This window comes from Octopus bimaculoides, chromosome 26, assembly GCF_046866305.1.
Source record: "Octopus bimaculoides isolate indiv1 chromosome 26, ASM4686630v1, whole genome shotgun sequence".
NCBI classification, from domain to species: Eukaryota; Metazoa; Mollusca; class Cephalopoda; order Octopoda; family Octopodidae; genus Octopus; species Octopus bimaculoides.
In genome coordinates, this window is record NC_142953.1 from 19,625,466 (window position 1) to 19,648,667 (window position 23,202).

At 39.0% G+C, this 23,202-nt stretch overlaps 1 protein-coding gene across 1 annotated transcript in view; it reads right to left on the reverse strand.

Moving 5' to 3' along the window:
* The window catches only part of LOC149130973 (uncharacterized), a 61,991-nt gene that overhangs the window by 25,685 nt on the left and 13,104 nt on the right, over positions 1 to 23,202 (reverse strand). Inside the window, exons 3-7 of the mRNA XM_089342398.1 lie at positions 23,080 to 23,170; positions 21,225 to 21,430; positions 10,173 to 10,272; positions 3,944 to 4,173; positions 3 to 96 (exon numbers count right to left, since the gene is read on the reverse strand). Coding sequence (XP_089198524.1) covers positions 3 to 96; positions 3,944 to 4,173; positions 10,173 to 10,272; positions 21,225 to 21,430; positions 23,080 to 23,170 — 721 coding nt within the window. The remainder of the gene's footprint in view (positions 1 to 2; positions 97 to 3,943; positions 4,174 to 10,172; positions 10,273 to 21,224; positions 21,431 to 23,079; positions 23,171 to 23,202) is intronic.

The following is a 23,202-nucleotide window of genomic DNA, read 5'->3' on the forward strand; positions in this document are numbered from 1 at the left end:
ACCTTTCAGAACTTTACAAGTATATTTCTCTGCATTTGTCCTATGTATGTTAACACAACCATATTCTTCTCCGTTGAGCACCTTTGTCATGACAATCTGAAAAATGATTTTTAAAAATGGTTTTTAAGTTAATTAGTTTTATGACATGTTTAAATTAATACAAACATCTACGTTGATTGACGAGGGTGGTTAGGTGGCTTTATGCCAAGGCTAAAGTATGATAGAGGGACAAGCATAGGTGTCTTGTTACAGACGGGGATACATGTCTACCACACATTATATAGGGGTGGTTGGGAGTGGTTGGAAGGGGCGAAAGGTAAGAGTGATGCTGTGCCAGGGCAAATTCTTAGCAGACATAGAGGGGAGGAAACACACTGTGGGTTATGTGAAGGAAGAAGGGAGTGGGGTCTTGTGTAAGAGGGGAGAATAACATGATGGTCAGAGAGGGGTCTTTCTCTCTCCCTCCATCTTTCTCTTCCTCTCTCTCTCTCTCTCTCTGTATATATATATATATATATATAATTTGAAGTCCCCTCTCAACCCAAGGTAATGTGGTGGTGGAACAATGTAGTTGACAGGGCTATTAGACAAAAGAAACAGGCTTGGAAGGACTGGAAGAACAGAGGTAGCAGGGAATTGTATCAGACTGCCAGAAGGGAAGCTAGGAGAAAGGTTTATTTAGCCAGAGGGGAAGGAGATAAGAAACAATTTGCCAATGTTCTGCGCTGTGAGGACCAAAAACTTGCAGTATTTCGTGTTGCAAGACAGTGTGTGAGAGAGAATCATGATGTCGTAGGAGAGAAACATGTCTGGATGGATGATTGTTCACTTGCACAAACGAAGCTGCAAAGAAAGAGGTTTGGAGATGCCACTATGAAAGGCTGCCTAATAAAGAGAATGAATGGGAGAAAGAGAGTCTGCCGAATGTCGACCCAACAGAGAGACCAGCTATCCAAATTGACAGTACCTTGGTAGATAAAGCAATAAAGAGTATGAAGACAGGGAAAGCCCCCGGCCCATCAGGAATTACTGTAGAGATGCTCAAAATATCTGGCAGTGTTGGCTATAGCCTAGACACCCGTATTGTTAACCAGGTGATACGAGAAGGAGTCATACCCAATGACTGGTGTAGCAGCACCATAGTCAACTGCTACAAAGGTAGAGGTGACCCTTTAGATACAAATAATTACAGAAGTATTAAGTTGTTGGATCAGGTAATGAAGGTCACGGAGATTTTGACGTATGAGATATCAAAATCAGTAAGCTTTCGTCTACCAACTAAACTACACTTTCATTCATATATTTGCATTACAAAAATTTAACATTATAATTTTTCCTTTAGTCATCTTTCGTAACGATATTTTATACCACCACCACAACCACGATGACATCACATTTTCTATATGAGTGTGTTCGCGCATTCGTTACATATGTTAGGATGATGACTAACAAGTATATATGTGCGTGATAGTGTATGTGTCTCTCAGTATACATACATTTTTGTGATGACTGACACACACACACACACAGATCTAAAGACAGAGACAAACACACACAGAGACATTGATAGACTTGAGGTGAGCATTAATGTAAGTCTATGTGTGTGTGTATCTTAGTATCTGTATGTGACTATACCCACCTCCCATAGTGAAACGTGCCAATTTTGAAACAGTTTAGTTTTGTTGCAGTCTGGATTTTAAGCGAACAACAGCATTCACTTTGAAATACTACCAACATGAAGGTTTGGCTGATTTGACAGCACTCACAATGCTCACAAATATATCTGAAAACAATGTTATTCTGGTTATTATAACAAATTCAGAAACTTGGCAAAGTAGAAAGCTTCAGCGGCTCTTTCAATGTAATTACAGAAATGTTATTTCACTCCTTCTTACACAGTTTGAAGGTAATGCTTTTTTAACAGTCCTTATCGTATGCCATGCTTTTACATCACTGTGAGCATCAAAACCGCAAAACCTTTAGCATTTATTATACGTTACACACTTAAAAACATATATAGTAGTGTCAAATTAATTTATATGTTGCTGCATACATCCTTCAGCAAATGTTTTAAATTAACTTTCACAACAGCAGCATATTCCTTTCTATACACTTTGTTCAACGTTTGTTTCAAAATTGTAAAATAATTTATTTTTTTATATGAGAAACTGAATTATGCTTCCTGAATTTTCTTGGACTTTCACATTCTTCACTGTGACATTCATTCAAACATTTAGTACATGTTCCAAATAAATGTTGACTTCCTGTAGTTTGTTACATTGGTGAAAACATAGTAACGTTTGCTAAATTTGTGACTTTGCATTTCGTTATAGCATAACTATATATATATATATATATATATATATATATATATATATATATATATATATGTATATCATTGTTCATTCATCAAGTATTAAAAGTTGTTGTGGGTATGTAAAATCCATTCCAAAGGACAACGTGAATCACGTAGTTATTGCAAATTTTAGAGGTAATACTTGATAATTGTAAGCACCTGTATATGCGAGATAGTGGCCGAAGTGAAAGAATATATTAAAACGTAAGATTAAAACAAAACACAAAGGATTCCGCGGTACACGTGTTTCAAGCTTTATACACAAACAGTCGTTGCATCTTTATATGAGTATATAATTGATATACAGGATGGTTTAAAGCTATCTTCAGCCGCAAATATATTCCGTCCCAAGATTACATCACAAGAAAGAAATCACAAAGAAAAAAGAAAAAGACAGAGAAACTGGAGAGAGAAAAAGGGAAAGTCCACTTGGAATAATCCATAGTAATATGCTTATCCATTAAATTGTTATATTTACAAAAAAGTTCATCGGTATTCAGAAATCTGTCCATATTGTACCACAATTCAGGGTAGAGTGAATGATAAATAAATATAACTAGCATATAAGAGATAGAAGGAGAGGATCAAAAAAGAAAGAAGTTGGAGGTTAAAACAATATAAAATACGAAAAAAATAATATAAAATATGAGATGAAATCCATCAATAGTAATACAAAAATAATAGAAGTCAAATCGAGGGTAATATAAGAAAAAATACGGATAATAAAGTAAGATGCATATAAAAGATTTAGTAGGGTTGGAATAAGGTAATAAATGAAGTAAAGGAAATTGGGTAAAGAAATAGAAGAAATAAAAAAATGAAATAACAGAAGTAAAGAGAAATAGGAATAAGAAAAGAACCTAAAAATAGATAAAAGAGATAAAGAGAGATAAAGGGATGAGTTCCTAAATGATAGACATACATGATGCTGTCTTGGTCAGGAATAGTGGGGGGTTCATAAATAATGTCTTAGCTAGAGTAAGGATGAAATATGATATCCTTGTGATGAGTGGTCAGTTTAGCCAAAGCCCACCCTACAGCTTAAGTATAGGAGCTTATCTATTATATTGGTACATACCCCCATGAACTTTTTTGTAAATATAACAATTTAATGGATAAGCATATTACTATGGATTATTCCAAGTGGACTTTCCCTTTTTCTCTCTCCAGTTTCTCTGTCTTTTTCTTTTTACTTTGTGATTTCTTTCTTGTGATGTAATCTTGGGACGGAATATATTTGCAGCTGAAGATAGCTTTAATCCATCCTGTATATCAATTATATACTTATATAATGATGCAACGACTGTTTGTGTGTAAAGCTTGAAACACGTGTACCGCGGAATCCTTTGTGTTTTGTTTTAATCTTACATTTATATATATATATATATATATATATATAATCAAATATATATTATATGTACACGTATAATAGAAAGAAAGTAAGAAAGAAAGAAAGAAAGAAAGAAAGAAAGAAAGAAAGAAAGAAAGGAAGGAAGGAAGGAAGGAAGGAAGAAAGAAAGAAAGAAAGAAAGAAAGAAAGAAAGAAAGTAAGAAATGCAAACACAGAATTCAAGAAGGTGAAAATACCTTGGTTAAGTGAAAAGTTTTAGTGCTTTTGAAGACTATTTCCACCTCACTGATGCTTTTATTTGGAATATTGGTAAAAGCAGATATTGCGTGGAGGTAAGCTAACTTTTGGAATGTTAGAATTTCTGAAGTGTTTTTTTCACTGCCAGTCACTCCAACAGATGCAAATATAATGGGTTCAAGTTGTGCTAGTTTCGATTGAGAAGTTAGTTCTATTTTCCATGTAAAATCTAAAGAACAAAGAAGAAAATAATTGAAAGAAAAATAACAATAACAAACGTAGTGTGGTGGCTGTAATTCATTAACAAAAATATGTCCAGCAATCAAAAAGTAAAAATGGTGAATTACTTGACATTTTGAGATTTGAGTTATTCCTCAACAGTAAATGACTGATTTTGTTAACATTAGCCTTTGATCTTTTATCTTGTTTCAATCATTAGACTGTGGCCATGCTGGGGCACCACCTTGAAGAATTTTTAGTTGAATAAGTTAACCCCAGTACTTATTTTGTTATTTAAACTGTCTTTTGCTGAACTGCTAAGTTACAGGAATGTAAACATACCAACACTGGATAGCAAGCAGTGACGGAAGAGAATCACACACGGTAGCCTTCATTCAGTTTCCATCTCACAGATCCACTCACAAGTCTTTGGTTAGCCCAAGGCTATAGTAGAAGTTACTGGCTCAGAGTGCCACACACTGTGTTTGAACTCAGAACCATGTGGTTAACAAGAAAGCTTCTTATCATACAGTGACACCTGCACCTAGCCATGCCTTTTGTTACCATATTTCTGTTGAAATCTGATTTGTTTCAATTAATTTTGAGAATAATGAAGAACTTAGTAAATAATTTAGCTCTTATTAATCTGGTGTTTGGAATATAAATTAACATGGAATTTCGATGAAAGGTTTTCATTAAGGTAACTTCAACCCTTTTCAGACCAACTCACCTGAGACCATGTCTGGTTCTACGACACAAACTTACTGCTTTCACCTTCATAATCTGGTCGAGATTGCTTGGACACTTTTAACTTGTACTTGCCATCCCCCTCAGTCCTGCATTAGTTGAGGGAGGTCTTCAGGGAGGCATCCAGTGTCTCTGATGAGTCGATCTACATAGGTTGTGTTTGGATGACCAGCTTGAGTACAGCCATGCTTTCATGTCCATAGCAGTAGGTCACTTGCTACCTCTTCTATAGCTCTCCAGCAATGTCCTTCAAAGTGTGTCTTTCCCTTATAATATTGGAAGCAAGCAGCAGATCTCCATTCAGCTGTTTCTTGGTCAGATGAGTCCTCCAAGATATGTTTAAGACTGCTCTTAACATTTGGGTGTAAGCTCCATCTTGCTTGGATTCCAGTGTTTTGGTAAATGCCCAAGCTGTTGCTCCATTTAAAAGAACTGACACTACCATTGTATGGAAACAAATTCTTCTTCAGTTTGTCTGCCAAGATTGATTTCCAACATCCAGGTTGTTTAGGGCCGACCATTCTTTGGCTGTCCAAGTTTTTACATCCTTGTCAGGTGACTCGCATTAACTTGCTGTTTTAAAATGATCCAAACTATAATCTTCCATCAAAATTTTATATTAACTTGTTCAAGACATCGGCTTCATAATGAGAAAGAATTTTTTAAAGCATTCGCTCATTGCAAGGTCCCTTAGACCACTGAAAACATAGGAGCTACTAGAATAAAATGGATGCTAGACAGAAGCGAATAGGTGATGATGTACATTAGACTTAAAAGACTGGAGAGGGTCATATTGAAGAGGGAAACAAGACTGTGGAAGGAAATTCCAAAGTTCAGAGGTGCAAGAGATGAAACTGATACTGTAAAGTGCTTTACGACACTTAGGAGGTTGCACAGTAAACTGATGAGAATTGGATGCAAGTCTAGTTGATTGCTGATAAGTTCTTAAAGGAGGAACCAGAGAAGAGAGCTCAGCTGCACAATGTCCATGAAAATACTTACGGAAAAGAGACAAGGAAGCCACATGACGACAATGAGAGAGTGAATCCAATTCAGAAGATGGATCAGGACCAATAGCATTACAAATATGGCGATGAATGTGGCCCAACAGAGTTAAATAATCCACAGGAGCACCTGCCCATATACGACAACAGTACTCAATAACAGGGTGAATGGTGAACTTATGAGCATAAAGAATAGTCTCAAAAGTGAGATAACTCATCAAACGAAGGAGTGAGCCTACCTTCATTGCAGCCAATTTGGCAACAGACTCAATGTAAAGCCTCAAAGGAAAATCATTACAGAAAGTCACCCAAGAGACTAAGAGAACGACTCTCAGGTACGGTAATACCATTCATCGAAAACAATGGCAAGAAAGGATGTTTGAAGTGATTAATTGAAAGAAGTTTGGTTTTTATGATGGATTAAACATTACAAGACATTTCCTACCCCACTCAACAATAGATCAAAGATCATTCTCAAGATTAGCAGCGATCTCAACTTTATCAGACAAGTCAGTAGATTTGTCCAAACAAAAGTACAAAACAGAGTCTCCAGCATAGATTACTAGCTGACAGATGATATGATCCGGCAGATCATTGACAAAAAGGAGAAAGAGAGTTAGACTCAGGACAGATCCTTGAGGAATGCCAGTGTTTATAGACTAACTAGATGAAGATTGACCATCAACAACATCCTTGATCCTACGGTCATAAACGAAATAGATGATGTTCAACATGAAATCTGTCACACCAAAGGATTGGAGCTTCCACAGAAGTCCAGCATCCCAAACCCTATCGAATGCCTTAAAGATATCAAGAGCAACTGCCCTGGCTTGACCAGATACATTCAGGGCAGTTGAGGTGACTTAGTTCTGTCTTAATGTTGTGATGGGACACAAACATTCAGGTATAAGTGAGAAGATCAGCAGTAGACCGTCCGGCACAGAAACCGTATTGAGAGTCAGAGAATAAACGATTTGAGTCATGATATTTTACAAGAGAGTCATTAATCAAGGACTCAAACACCTTACTGATGATCGGTAGTAGACTAATTGGTCTATAATTATGAGGATTAGATTGATCACCACACTTCTTAAAGACAGGAACAACAGTTGGAAATTTCCATAAAGAAAGAAAACAAGATTCTGAGATACTCTTTTGGAAGAGCCTAGATAAGACAAAAGACAACTCAGGAGAATGCTTCTGAAGAACAATGACTGGAATACCATCAGGTCCAGTTTCTAATTTCTTCATTATTTTAAAAATCATTTACAATAAGAAAAGAGTTAAAAGCAGCAAATTTGTGTGTTAGATCCAGGGGAAGTATCTGGCAGGTTGATATCAAAATGGTTAAGAAAGAAATGAATGGAAGTTGTAATATTTGTAATTATGTTATGTTTAATGGGTTGAATAATTAATTAAAGAAAGAATTATCATTAACAACGTTTCTTAATGACATTAAAACATTTTCAGTATATATAAGGTGTTGATTATTTGGATTGTCTTAAGCCCAAACTTTATTCCCTCCAATGCCACCATGAGAGCTGTATCATTTGTATGGTGTGGAAAATATCCCAACAGCATTGCCCAAATAATGTTGGCATCAGATTTAAAATTCACCCTTTACTTGGTCCCCATGCCATCTGTCTTCTACAAAAATCATGCTTCTGTCCCATCACAACACTAAGACAGAACTAAGTCACCTCAACTGGCCCTGCTCTCTTTAACAACATGCTAAGACAGATTAGAGAAGAAAAAGATCTCATAAGTTCCAAATGATTCCTGGATGAAAATCCCCAACAAATTCCAAATGAACCACCTACACCAAGATATATTTCTACAAACAGCATCTCTTTACTCGAATGGCCTATGGTGTCCAAAAAATGACTGTAATATGAGACATCATTGAATGTCTTTTCTAGATGTTGCTATTAAGTTAGTCATGGGCCAATTCTGGCCAAAACTTATCAAAGTGTCGAAGTATTGAGTGGGCTCATAAATAAAGTGTTTTTTTCAATTGCATGAACTAAAAGTCGGAGGTGGGCAGGATAATCTACCTGCATCAACTTGTAGTAATTTTACCTGATGTTTACTCTCAGTGCAAGTTATGAAGACTGCAGTTTGATTTTAACTGTTATTTTCCAAAGTTATAATGGAAGTAACAAAGAAGTATATTTGGCATATATTGCTTTATGAGTTTAATAAAGGCAACAAGACAATGGAAAGTGTGAGGAATATTAAGGCAGTATATGGGGATCAGGTGGAGGCGCAATGGCCCAGTGGTTAGGGCAGCGAACTCGCGGTCATAGGATCACGGTTTCGATTCCCAGACCGGGCGTTGTGAGTGTTTATTTAGCGAAAACACCTTAAGCTCCACGAGGCTCCAGCAGGGGATGGTGGCGAACCCTGCTGTACTCTTTTACCACAACTTTCTCTCACTCTCACTTCCTGTTTCTGTTGTGCCTGTAATTCAAAGGGTCAGCCTTGTCACACTGTGTCACACTGTGTCACACTGAATATCCCCGAGAATTACGTTAAGGGAACACGTGTCTGTGGATTGCTCAGCCACTTACACGTTAATTTCACGAGCAGGCTGTTCCGTTGATCGGATCAACTGGAACCCTCGATGTCGTAAGCGACGGAGTGCCCGGACAATAAGCATAAGCCAATGTCAACAATGCTTCCAGAAATTCCAAGCCGGAAACTACAGCCTAGAAGACGAGCTTCATCCTGGAAGATCTATAGAGTTCGGTGAGGATGTCCTGCAAGTTCTGGTGGAACAAAATCTTTTGAGGAACAATCTCAAGGAATCTGTAACTGTTGAGGAACTACCAGATAAGCTTGGATTTGGTCATTCAACCATTTATCGACACCTGTATGCTGTCAGAAAAGTCAGCAAATTGAGTCAATGGGTTCCTCACAAACTTTCAGAGTCTAATCGCATGCAGAGAATGAATGTGTGCCCTTCTTTGCTCTCATGTCGCACGAATGAACCATGTTTGGACAGAATAGTGATGGGTGACAGGAAATGGGTTCTTCATGAATGTGTCAAGTACAAAAGAAAGTGGGTAGGGAGGGCGAAACACCGGCACCTCAGGCTAAAGAAGGTCTTCATCTGTTTGGTGGGATATGAAAAGTTTAGTCCACTTTGAACTTTTAAACCCAAACCAAATGATAACAAAAGAGACGTACTGTGAGTAGCTTGAGCAGCCTAAGCCAGTGCTGGAAGGAAAACGACCATCTTTGCTTCCAAGATGAAAGGTGTTCTTCCATAAAGATAATGCTCAGCCACATACAGCGAGCATAACATTCCAAAGGCTGGAGAAGTTTGAATGGAAAACGGTGTTCCACCCACCCTATTTGCTGGACATTGCCCCATCTGATTATCATTTATTCTGAAGTCTTCAAAATCATTTGATGGAAAGAATATGAATTCTGTAGACGATGTCAGAACAGTACTGGAAGAATATTTTTCATCACAGAAAGAAGAGGGGCCTTGTGTATGTGAATCAAGAAATAATGAAATTATTGAAAGATGACTTCAGGAATATCTCATGGAAATTAAAACATGGTTGCCAGGTAGGATAAGAATAATTGAGGGTCTGAAGAAACGTCTCTGGAGAGAGCTGAATTCCAGGGAGTTTATGAACCCACCAAAGCAATTTAGAATGTTTCATGATGCCTTTAAAGGAGCAAACCTTAAGCATTTCTTTTCATGTCTCTGCCTTTAACAAACTAATGTCAAAGATGATTGGCTGGGAAAATATTGGTAGACATTATAACAGAGTTTAGGAATCAAGCCAAAATAGCTCTGGTCAATATTACTAAACATAGTATTATTATTCACCACTGGCTGTGAGTTTTGAACATAAGCATTCCAGGTTCAAATTTGAGGAAGGTTAACTGTATGGCACTTTGGGTAAGTGTCTTTTAGTATAGCCCCTGGCTGAGCCAAGCTTTGTGAGTGGATTTGATTGACTGCAACTGGAAGCAACCTGTCATAGGCATACACATATATATATGTGTGTGTATAGGAATACATGAGTGTGTATGTGTGTGTTTGTGAGTGAGTGTGTATGTGTGTGTATGTATGTGAGTGTTAGTGTGTGTGTGTGTGTGCGTGTGTGTGTGTGTGTATGTGTGTGTGTGTATGTGTATGTATGAGATTGAATGCTTCCAACCATAAAAAACCTGCCTCAATGAATTTTTTCTGATCCATGCTACACAGAAATGAGAAAAGAAATATCTTTTATGAACTTACCCTTTGTCAAGAAACATCTATGCAAAAAATACTCAGAGAATGGATGTCTAATAAAAATACAAGAATATATTTCGGAAGTTTCCATATTCTTCAGTTTTACCTTAAAGTAAAAGAGAAAACGAGATAATTATGTCTCCAGGAATTACATGGGTCTTGAACAGGTTTTGAACTCTGTTCTAGATCCAGTAATTATACAGATGAGAAATACCTAACTTATTCTTCCACTCAGCAATTTTATCTCTACTTCAACTGAAATGTTCTTTCAAATAATGATAGCTTTATAAATAGTCATACAACACCATGTTTAGAGGAGCTCAGCTGTTCAAATACAAGGTGCATTGCAGAAGTTTTGAGACTTTTTCAGGAGAGACATTTCTTAATTTTAAAGAAGTACAAAACTCTAATCTCCTTCAAAGCAGGGTTCTTGGACTTCAATGCACTTGTAGTGTTCCAGCTAATTAATGAAGGCCCCATGGAAGTGCTTTAAAGAGAAGGTGTCCAGGACCCTTGTTATAGCCGCCTTTATCTTCTCAATGTTTTCAAAATCACTGTCCCTGAAGTTCTCCTTCACCTTGTGGGACAAGCAAAAGTTAGAGAGAGCAAGGGCTGGACTTTAGGGAGGGTGAGGGACAGATTTGATGGCCATTTCTGTTAAGCAGTTGGTTACCAGGATAGTAAGAAGAATAAGAGAATTCAAATCTAAAGAAATGTAGAGTACGTAAATAATATTAGGGTAAAAATGAAAATATATAAAACTTATTAAAAAAGATATCAATAAAATAGAATTAAAAATTATTTGAACATACGCATCAATTACAGGAGGATAACGATAAGACATATTAAGTGTTAAATGTAAGAACTATTTAAAATATATAAAGAAGTGTATTTTAGATATAAATATTTAAAAACATAAAATTGTAAAAAATATAAGGTATATAAAAATATAAAGTATACAGTGAGATATATAAATATATAAAAAAATTTAAAATATATAAAAATGATAAAGAGATAAGAATATATCTATAAGAATATATATATATATATATATATATATATATATATATATATATATATATATATATATGTATATATGTGTGTATATATATATATATGTATGTATGTATGTGTGTATGAGATCATTGTGTCAAAATGGTATAAGAAACTTTGTTGCAACCAGCATTGACAGGCTTAGGAGTGCAAGGCAAAGGAGAAGCGTGGGTGCAATTATACCACCTGCACTGACCTGCAATCCTCATACTTGCAGCATCTGTGTTCTTCTTTAAAAATCGTTGGGAGGACTCACATTTAACATAAGTATTGTGACAAAGGAAGAGTAGGTTGTCAGATCCTCATACGTCAACACTGATGGGTGAGTCTATCATACATATATATATGTAGAATCAATATGTTCCGCAGATGGTTCTACACTCTTTAGATTTTTCACTTATTGAGTAAGATGGAGTAATGTGACTTCAAGATAAAGAGTCAGGAAAACTTTCACTTTGATATACAGTGACTATTGTGGACAAAGGAGGTAATTCTTTGTGAAGTAACATTCAGAAACTGATTGAGCCCAACAGACTGCTCCTACCCTATGCAGAGACTTCAATTCCCCCTCAAACTCAGCTTCACCATGACAATTAACAAAGCACAAGGTCAGTCACTGAAAGTTGTCAGATTGGACCTTCGATCATTGTGCTTTTCTCATGGACAGTTCTTTGTCGGTTGTTCCAGAGTTGACCATCCAGACAACATATTCATCTATGCTCTTGAAGGAAAACCCCAAAATATCGTATACAAAGCAGCCCTACAGTAGTTATTCCTCTACTGCATTCTTCACATCTACACCAGAGTGTAGCCATTAGCAATGAGACTTCCTGCATTGCCATTCCATTGATATTTTGCTTCATTTCCCTGACTGCTGTTAACAGTACATTACATGCTGTTCGCTCATAAGCATGCTCTTTTATTTTTGTACATGCCATTATTCTATTCGTGGGTTTGCTATAAATGTTTGCTTTTCTTTATCATACATGACTTTTACTGAAAAAAAAAACTTCAATGTGGTTGTGCCAGGCATAATGAGAAAAATAAGTACATGATACAAAACACTTCAGGTAAGTTACAGGATCCTTAATACCTACTGCAAATGCGATCTCATTCCATGGACTTTCTGAACACAAATTTAACATTTATTACTAACTGCTAAATTTGTGTTCAGAAAACTTTATTCATTACCTAAGTTGCTTGATGCCATATCATAAACTGCTAACAAAAATAGTAATTATACATTTTACACTTATCAACTTGAAACGACTTCTAGCTGTGGGCTAATTCAACTTAAACCGTCCACAGAAGTGCACCTTTATAATGAATTACACCATCCAAAGGACAGGTGCATTTGCTAGTACATATATTTGTGTGTGTGTTGTGTGTGTGTGTGTGTGTGTGTGTGTGTGTGTGTGTGTGTATGCATGTGTGTGTGTATGCATGTGTATGTGTGTGTGTGTGTGTGGTAAATGATAGACAGAAGATGGAAGATACAAGAAATTTTATTAATCACTACAATTGTTTTGACAAATCTTGCGTTGATCCCTCACAGTTGGGATACGTAACAAATGGTTCAGGAGCATCTGACTGTGCAGATGTGTCTCTTCAGGTGATAAATAGACATAACTCATTAAAATAACAGTGCCGCAATGTATCTTTTCATTTCATTTAAAGAAAAGCAGAAAATTAAAGTATAATGCTTCATTAACATAGAAGATCAATAATAAAATAATAGATGCTGTGCCGCCTGACTGGCACCTGTGCCACTGGCACGTAAAAAGCCTTATTCAAGCATGATCAATACCAGTACCACCTGCCTCCCATGCCAATGGCACACAAAAAGTACCCACTACATTCTCATAGATCTTCCAGGGCATTAGAAAGGGCATTCAGATTGGAGCCTGGTGTAGCTTCCTAGCTTTCCAGTCCTCAGTCAAACCATCCAACCCATGTCAGCATGAAAAGTGGACGTTAAATGACAATGGTAATGAGATGCAAAACAGAAGCAAGCATGCAATACAATGGAAGAAGTATTAAAGATAACCCTTAATGGATATGGATGTATAAATGCCCTCACATAAGTTGTATGGTGCATGCACACTCACTCATATAAGCCTCTGTGAAGATGCAAGTACACACATACATCTGGTTTTGTGCACATACATTCACATAGCGAGTTAAATAACCACTTGGTGTTTATAAAAATGGAGAGGTTAAAGCTAAACTTAATTCCTTCATACCTTAAGGTAAATCATATTAACAGTTACTCAGATTCATTGCCCCTGCATTGTGCAAAGGTGCATTTAGATGCATGCAGGTATGTTGAGAGTCTTTCAGAAATTCGATTAATGATCCTGTCATTGGTCCACAGAATCTCCTGGAAATGATATGATATGGTTTTGAGTGCCTTATCATGGCCCAAGTTATGTTATACATGGCAGAACTATTATTTTAACATGTTATGTCTATTTATCACCCAAAGAGACACATCTGCACTGTTGGATGCTCCTGAACCAGTTAAGTATCCCACTCGTGAGAGATCGATAGTGATTAATTAGAACATTCATATTTTCCATCTTCCGTCTCTCATTTGCCATACACATAACGAACACTATTAAAGAGGCCATGCTTTACCAGTAAGCTACCAGGTATAAACCATTCATTTTATTATCTAATATATATATATATATATATATATATATATATATATATATATATATATATATCATCATCATCGTTTAACGTCCGCTTTCCATGCTAGCATGGGTTGGACGATTTGACTGAGGACTGGTGAAACCGGATGGCAACACCAGGCTCCAGTCTGATTTGGCAGAGTTTCTACAGCTGGATGCCCTTCCTAACGCCAACCACTCAGAGAGTGTAGTGGGTGCTTTTACGTGTCACCCGCACGAAAACGGCCACGCTCGAAATGGTGTCTTTTATGTGCCACCCGCACAAGCCAGTCCAGGGGCACTGGCAACGATCTCGCTCGAAAATCCTACAGGAGCCAGTCAGGCGGTACTGGCAACGGCCACGCTCAAAATGGTGCATCTCATGTGCCACCCGCACAAGAACCAGTCCAGGGGCACTGGCAACGATCTTACTTGGCTTGCCGGGTCTTCTCACGCACAGCCCATTTCCAAAGGTCTCGGTCCGTAGTCATCGCCTCGGTGAGGCCCAATGTACGAAGGTCTTGCCTCACCACCTCAGCCCAGGTCTTCCTGGGCCTACCTCTTCCACGGGTTCCCTCAACTGTTAGGGTGTGGCACTTTTTCACGCAGCTATCCTCCTCCATTCTCACCACATGTCCATACCAGCGCAATCGTCTCTCTTGCACGCCACAACTGATGCTTCTAATGTTCAGCTTTTCTCTCAAGATACTTACACTCTGACGGGTATTCACATTGACATTACACATCCAACGGAGCATACTGGCTTCATTCCTTGCGAGCTTACGTATGTCCTCAGCAGTTACAGCCCATGTTTCACTGCCATGTAGCATGGTTGTTCGTACGCATGCGTCATACAGTCTGCCTTTTACTCTGAGTGAGAGTCCCTTTGTCGCCAGCAGGGGTAAGAGCTCTCTAAACTTTGCCCAGGCTATTCTTATTCTAGCAGCTACACTTTCAGCGCACCCACCCCCACTACTAACTTGGTCGCCCAGATAGCGGAAGCTATCGACTACCTCTAGTTTTTCACCCTGGAATGAGATAGAAGTTGTTTCCTGTTTGTTTGCAGTCTTTATTGCACCTGAACATCTGCCACAAACAAAAACTAACTTGCTAGTTAACCTGCCTTTGATGTTGCTGCACCTCTTATGTGTCCATAGCTTGCACCGGGTACATCTTATAGAGTTACTACCTACTCCTTTTCTACATACTGAGCAGGGCCATCTACCTGAAGGGGTTTGTGTTTTATCTACCTTCCTACTTATTAGGATTTTGGTTTTAGCTAGGTTGACTCTAAGGCCCTTCAATTCTAGACCTTGCTTCCACACCTGAAACTTCTCCTCTAGTTCTGATAGTGACTCCGCAATTAGGGCAAGGTCATCAGCATAGAGGAGCTCCCAGGGGCAACCTGTCTTGAACTCCTCTGTGATTGCCTGGAGGACTATGGTAAATAATAGGGGGCTGAGGACGGAACCTTGGTGGACCCCTACCTCTACCCGGAATTCATTGCTGTACTCATTTCCAACCCTCACCTTACTGGCCGCATCTCTGTACATGGCTCGCACAGCTCTCACTAGCCATTCTTCTATCCCAAGTTTCCTCATTGACCACCAGATAAGGGATCGGGGGACCCTGTCAAAGGCTTTCTCCATGTCAACGAAAGCCAGGTACAGAGGTTTATCCTTGGCTAGGTATTTCTCTTGCAACTGTCTCACTAGAAATAAGGCATCAGTAGTGCTTTTACCTGGCACGAACCCAAACTGCATCTCATCTAAATTGATTCGCTCCCTAATTAGTTGGGCTATGACCCTCTCTGTAACTTTCATAACCTGATCTAACAGCTTGATGCCTCTGTAATTATTTGTATCTAAAGCGTCCCCTTTACCTTTGTAGCAGTTGACTATGATGCTGCTACACCAGTCATAGGGTATGACTCCTTCGTGTATCACCTGGTTCGTAATACGGGTGACTAGGCTATAGCCAACACTGCCAGATATTTTGAGCATCTCTGCAGTGATTCCTGATGGGCCGGGGGCTTTCCCGGTCTTCATACTCTTAATTGCTTTATCTACCCTGGTACTATCAACTCGGATAGCTGGTCCCTCTATTGGGTCGACATAAGGCAGGCTCTCTTTCTCCCATTCATTCTCTTTATTAAGCAATCTATCGTAGTGGCATCTCCAGACCTCTTTCTTTGCATCCTCATTTAATGCAAGCGTACCATCATCCATGCGAACACATTTCTCTCCTACAACATCACTATTCTCTCTCCTACACTGTCTTGCAACCCGAAATACCTCGAGTCTTTGGTCCTCACGGCGCAGAACATTGGCAAATCTTTCCTTATCTGCTTCCCCTCTGGCTAAATAAACCTGTCGCCTAGCCTCCCTTCTGGCACATTGGTACAATTCCCTGCTACCACCGTTCTTCCAGTCCTTCCAAGCTTGTTTCTTTTGTCTAATAGCCCTGTCTACCTCCTTGTTCCACCACCACGTTACTCTGGGTTGGGAGGGGACCTTACACCACCCACAAATCTGGTCGGTGGCTTTCAACAGGTTGTCCCGCAGAAATCTCCAATCTCCAATTGTCTTCCAAGCTCCAATTGTCTTCCATCCAAATATATATATATATATATATATATATATAATATATATAGGTATCTGTATGTATGTATGTATGTATGTATGTATGTATGTATGTATGCATGTCAGGTCACGTATGAGGCTCTCATAAGTGCTACTGGTAACATGTAATCCAGTACAACCTGTTGCATGGTCGGGTTGCCGGCGACTAAACTGGCACCCCCACCAGGCTACCCTGGTGAGGAGGGTTTCTAGAAACCCAGCAGGATTAAAAACAAGACCTGTCGAAAGCTCGGATGGACCTAGTGCAGGCTCAACGGCTATCTAACAATAGCACGGGTATGCAGAAATTCCGGGATGGTGTCCTGCGTGCTGAAAGACCACTGGGAGTGAGGCACCCCTCAGCTTTTGTTGAAGTATGTCTCTAGGAGAAGGTCACTCCGATATAAAACCAAATATATGCAGGGAATGGCATTAGACATTTTGGGGATCTTTGGTCTGTGCTAGAGATTACGGCACTCCCACATCCCTGAGCCTGCGACTTATATTGGCACCAGACATCTTGCTCCGGCTTGTCTCTGGATAATGTCAATAAAGTGGAGAGGGTCTATGAGGTGTTGTGCAAGCCTCAGTGGAACTAAAACTCAGCACAGGCATTGCCGACCTCTGCTCGACATGTGCGTTTTTTTTTCCTATATATATATTTATCTTATTTTTAGTATATATTTTCTTCATTTTTAGAATACATTTTTATTTTTTATATATATATATGTATTTTTTTTTTTTTCGGAAGTCCTGCGGTGATGGGAAGGTGGTGAAGTATGCAGACCTGACGGGTTGGAAGCATGTAGTCAGCGACCTGCACGTAGGCGGCCCATGCTAGATATAAAGTCGTCTCCTTGTCGCCCAAGACAGTGGTAGGATTCGGTTGCTGCATGGGTGTCTGAGCAGCTCCATTTGGAGAGGGCACTGCTCACCCGGAGACCGGGGAGGTTCTAGAAAAGGTGAACCAAAAATTGCCTGTCTTTCCATATCTGGTCAGTTTAGCGCGACTGACGGATGTCCACCCTGCGCTCGAAAAACAAAGAGTCTTTTATTTATAAAATCTGGACGGAACTTAAACATTTCATGTTGGAATGTGCGCACCCTGTTGGACAACAAGAGTGATTGTAGGCCTGAAAGACCCACTGCACTTGTTGCTCGTGAGCTGAACCGTTATAAAATTGATATAGTTGCACTCTCAGAGACTCGTCTAGAAGATGATGGTCAGCTTGAGGAAGTAGGAGGTGGATACACCTTTTTTGGGAAGGGAAGGCAGAAGGAGGAGCGCAGAGAGGCTGGTGTTGGTTTTGCAGTCCGATCTGATATCCTTAAGAAGTTGGAAGAGCTTCCTGTTCCTATAAATCAACGTATAATGACGCTACGGTTGCACTTGAAGGGTAAGCGGTTTGCTACTTTGATAAGTGCCTATGCACCTACTTTGACTAACTGTGATGAAGATAAAACAATGTTTTATACCCAGCTGAGAGCCATACTTAGAAAAATCCCTAATTCTGATAAAGTCATTCTACTGGGGGATTTTAATGCCAGAGTTGGAACAGACTGGCAAACATGGAACTCTCTAGGACGTTTTGGAGTAGGGAAAATGAATAGCAATGGTCTCATGCTACTTGAGCTTTGCGAAGAACATGGACTTTACATCGCAAGCACTCATTTTATGCACAAAGATGATCACACAACAACATGGATGCATCCAAGGTCCAAAGTTTGGCACTTGCTGGATTATGTCATCATCCGCAAGCGCGACATTTATGACATTTGTAATGTCAAATCCTTCCATGGATCAGAATGCTGGACTGACCACAGTCTGGTGCGAGCAAAGTTCCGAATGGTAATTAAAGTTAAAAAGAGAGAAGAGGACCAGTCAGCATTCCTCACCGTCTAAATGTCCACAAGGTATATGATGTTGTGGTTAGGAAAGAACTTCAGACTCGCTTGTCCAGCATTGAAACTGCTGCAGCATGGGAGGATTTTTGAGACCACGTTCTACAATGTGCAGCCGAAACCCTGGGATATGTTACTGCCAGACACAGAGACTGGTTTGACGAGAATGATGCTGAAGTTCAGCCACTATTGGTGGTAAAGCGCCATGCTCACAGTGTATTGCTACACAGAGAACTGTCTACTGTGCAACGAAGTTTAGCACTTGCCCACTATAACAGTGTAAAATCACTACTGCTGCGATCTCTCAGGAAGATGCAGAACACTTGGTGGGAGGATCTTGCTCGTGATGTTCAGGCTGCTGCTGATGCAAATGACAGCAAGAAGCTTTACCATCTTATGAAGCGAGCTTATAGACCTAAGAGCTCCACATCAGCTCCTTTGCTTTCCAAGGAGTCTTCCACCCTGTTTACTAAATCAACAGAAATCACAGGTCGCTGGATCGAACACTTCTCTGAACTCCTAAACCATGAGTCAGTTGTGGATGAAACAGTGATTGATACTATGCAACAAAGACCTGTCATTGGCTCCTTAGACTCTTCGCCCTCAATAGATGAAGTAATGACATCAATAAGTAAATTGAATCTTGGTAGGGCACCTGGAAAGGATGGAATTTGTGCTGAGGTCTTGCGATTTGGTGGTAATTATATCACACAGTCCATTCATGAACTTATTAGTGTAGTCTGGAGGGATGGTGCAATCCCTAAGGACTGGAAGGATGCAATTATTCTTCCTCTATATAAAGGAAAAGGAGCCAGAACAACGTGTGGTAACTACAGAGGTATTGCTCTATTATCAGCTGCTGGCAAGGTTCTGGCAAATATTCTTCTTACTCGTCTGAATGGGTGTCTCGTAAATGATGTCTTATCTGAATCTCAATGTGGCTTCTGATCTGGTAGAGGGACAATGGATATGATCTTCACAGCAAGACAGATGCAGGAGAAGTGCTATGAGCAGAATATGGATCTTGTCCAGGTATTCATTGATTTAACAAAGGCCTTTGATACTGTAAATAGGGCCTTTCTATAGAAAATACTTGGCAAACTTGGATGTCCAGATCACTTTATATCTATAATTAAATCATTTCATGATGGGATGGAAGCTTGGGTCAATGTTGGTGGTGGCATGGTGGGACCCATTCCTGTAGAGAATGGTGTCAAGCAGGGTGACATCCTTGCCCCAACTCTCTTTTCTTTGTACTTTGCTTCTGCTTTTACTCATGGTTTTGCTAAGGTTAGCTCTCTGGAAATTTATGTCAGATATCGATCTTCTGGCCGCCTCTTTAACCTTCGCCGATTTGCTGCCAATTCAGAGGTTCTCCAGTCTATTATTCGTGACCTCCTTTATGCAGATGACTGTGACTTAGTCACTCATACAGTGGATGACATGCAAATACTCATGAATTGCATTTCTGCTTCTTGCAAGGCATTTGGACTTGGCATTAGCCTGGACAAGACTGTTGTAATGTTCCAACCTGCACCAGGAAATCCATATGTGAAACCAACTATCTTGGTTGAAGGAACAATTCTGAAGGTAGTAGACAAGTTTGTCTACCTGGGCAGCACACTCAGCCATTCTTGCTCCCTGGATGAGGAAATATGTTTCAGGTTGCAGAGAGCAACTAATTCCTTCCGGTCTCTTCAGTCTCGTGTCTAGTCCCAGCATGGCATAGCAAGGCAAACAAAAGTTGCTGTGTACCGTGCTTGTGTACTAACATCGCTCCTCTACTCGTGTGAAACATGGACTCTGTACAAACGTCAGGTAAGGGTCCTTGAACGCTTTCATCAGAGATGTCTCAGGCACATTCTCAATGTTGGCTGGACCTCAAGGATTCCAGACACACAGATCCTGAGGACAGCTGATATCCTGAGTATTGAGGCGATGGTGCACAAGCACTGGTTACTTTGGACTGGACACCTTATTAGAATGAAGGATAGCAGGATTCCTAAGCAGATGCTCTATGGAGAACTTGTAAATAGAAGGAGACTCCGGCAGAAACCAAGGCTGCGCTTTAAGGACTGTGTCAAGTCCTCATTAAAGGCTTGTGATATGCAGAACACTGACTGGGAGAACAATGTCTGTCATCGTCACACATGGAGGAAGCAGGTTAAGGAGGGGATCAACACTTTTGAGAGAGCCCGTATCCAGCATGAAGAATTTAAGCAAGCTGCGCGAAAGTGCACGGCTCGTATAGTGAATGGGGAACGTTTGGTCTGCAATGTTTGCAGTCGTGTATGCTTGTCAAGAGCAGGGCTCATTAGCCACCAACAGAACCATAAATGCAAAATGTAAGTTAGTCCTAGACCGCACAATGTTCCTGAAGGTCAGCAATGGTCTTCCTCGGTCACGAGTGGACGGCCATCATGTATGAGTGTATGTTTGTGTGTGTGTGTGTGTGTGTGTGTGTGTGTGTGTGTGTGTGTGTGTGTGTGTGTGTGTGTGTGTGTGTGTGTGTACCTGCACTACCATTTGATAACCTGTGGAGAAATTATTAATTATCTGGCACTTAGTGGTTTACCAAAAGAGACTGATAGAATAAGTACCAGTCTTTAATGCAAAAATATAGGGCCAATTTGTTCAACTAAAATCTTTCAAGGCAGTGCCCCAGCATGGTCGCTGTCTAATGACTGAAACAAGTAAAAAAGAAAAGATAACTGTGGAAGCCCTGGAAACATGTAAAATGTTGAAGTTGAGTGAAGAAGGGAAACTTCTTTTGAAATGAAAATAAAATAAATAAACGTTTGGCTCACCTTTTTATCCAACCAAAATTTTCCTTTGGTGGAAACAGTTACCCATGACCCACGATTGGATGACGGTAGAAGAAAGAATGATGCATTTGACTTTCTTGAATTTCTTCCAAACGTGATATTGACCAACTCACCATGCCAAGTAATAAAATAATCTTTAAAATCATCATGTATGTGACTACGTGTAACTTCAACAGTCCAGTTTGCCACTAGAAATGAGAGGGAGAAAACTGGACATCAGTGACAACAAAGTTTCAAAATGAATAAACTTAAAACGTCAATTACTTTTATAAGGAGGAAGATTTCAAAGGAAATTATAAGAACATGATTGGAAAATATTGTCTCTGATCTTCTACCATAGTTTATTACAGTTTTTACATTTAGGTGGGACTGTGTAGGAGGAAATTTGCTTCCCAGCCACATGTCTTGTGGGTGGATTTAGTGAATGGAAACCTAAGGGAACCCATCGTATATATATATATATATATATATATATATAATGGTATTTTTTTATATAAGCTTAAAGCTTATGGGGATCATCGTGCAATGACTAAGGAAAATAATCTAATAAAGGGGCATATAAGCCCTCAACAGAAAAAAAGGCTTTCCTATCTGCATTGGAGTCGAACCCACATTCTTTTGCTAACATGGCTAAGTGTATTACCTTTACACCAGCAAATCAGTCTCCCTTTTCTGGTCAAATTTAAGAACTATAATCGTTCGTGTTTGCTTTTCTATATGTAAACAAACTTTCTATATGCTTTTGGTGTGAATGGTTTTTTTATACGGCACCATTTTTACAATACTCATCATCATCGTTTAACGTCCGCTTTCCATGCTAGCATGGGCTGGACGATTTGACTGAGGACTAGTGAACCAGATGGCTACACCAGGCTCCAATCTGATTTGGCAGAGTTTCTGCAGCTGGCAAAATAATAATAATGGTATTTGTGTATATTGAAACGTATGTGGTGGGTGAATGTAGAATATATGCATTAAGACTAGAGAGAAAAAGTGATATGAATAAATTTTAATTGAGAAAATTTCACTTCATTGCAAATTCATGCCATTTGATCTCTCTGTCTTATCTCCCTTAGCTCATTAAAAAAAATATTAAATATACAAAATGTACTGACTCAAATTTATTTGCTGTAGTTTTTCTATATGTAAAAATCAGTGTCATTTGGAATAACTAAACTATCCTAATGAGGTCTAACAGACTGAAGCATAACCATTGTTGTCCCCCTTACCTGCAAATAAAGACCAGACTTCCCTTCTTGATAATCATTTAAATTACTTTGAGAAATTAATTCCATTGTCTTAAAATTTCTTCGCCTTTTCTTTAAGAGTCTCCAACAATTACCCCTAGATTTTTCCTTTCTTCATTTAAATAATGAAATTCCAATAAGTCTTTTTCATAAATGAACCCTTAAATTATTTATGCAAAATCTTAATCTCAGAGTAAACTTTACTGCTTTAGCCATTTTAGAAAATATTACTTTTATATCCACTTTCATACGTTGACATTAATTGGAAAAGTTGTTGAAACTTTCAAATAATGATTTACTGATTGATTACAGATATTGATTTTGTAACTCTTTGTCTTTCTCATTACTGACTACACAACTGTGAATTGAACCTCTAAGCATAGAATAATGTGTCTTTCCTGGGGACTGAATGGCAGCAATAAGATTTGAACTCCTGAAATTGATCTTTGATAGTTGAGCCCATTAATCTTATAATCCTTATTCTTCAATGTCTGTGTGTGAAACAAAAGAATTCCTTAATGAGTTGAAAAGGAAAACACAAGCCAAAACAACAAACATAAAAAAAAACAGCCTTAAGGCAAACAGCTTACTTTTCTGCAATGTGATTATTGTCCCATTACAAAAAGTGCCCGAGCATTCGGCATAATACGCTTCTTGAAGATCATGATTTCGAACAAGTGCCTAAAATAAAATAAATCAACAAAATTAAGAGC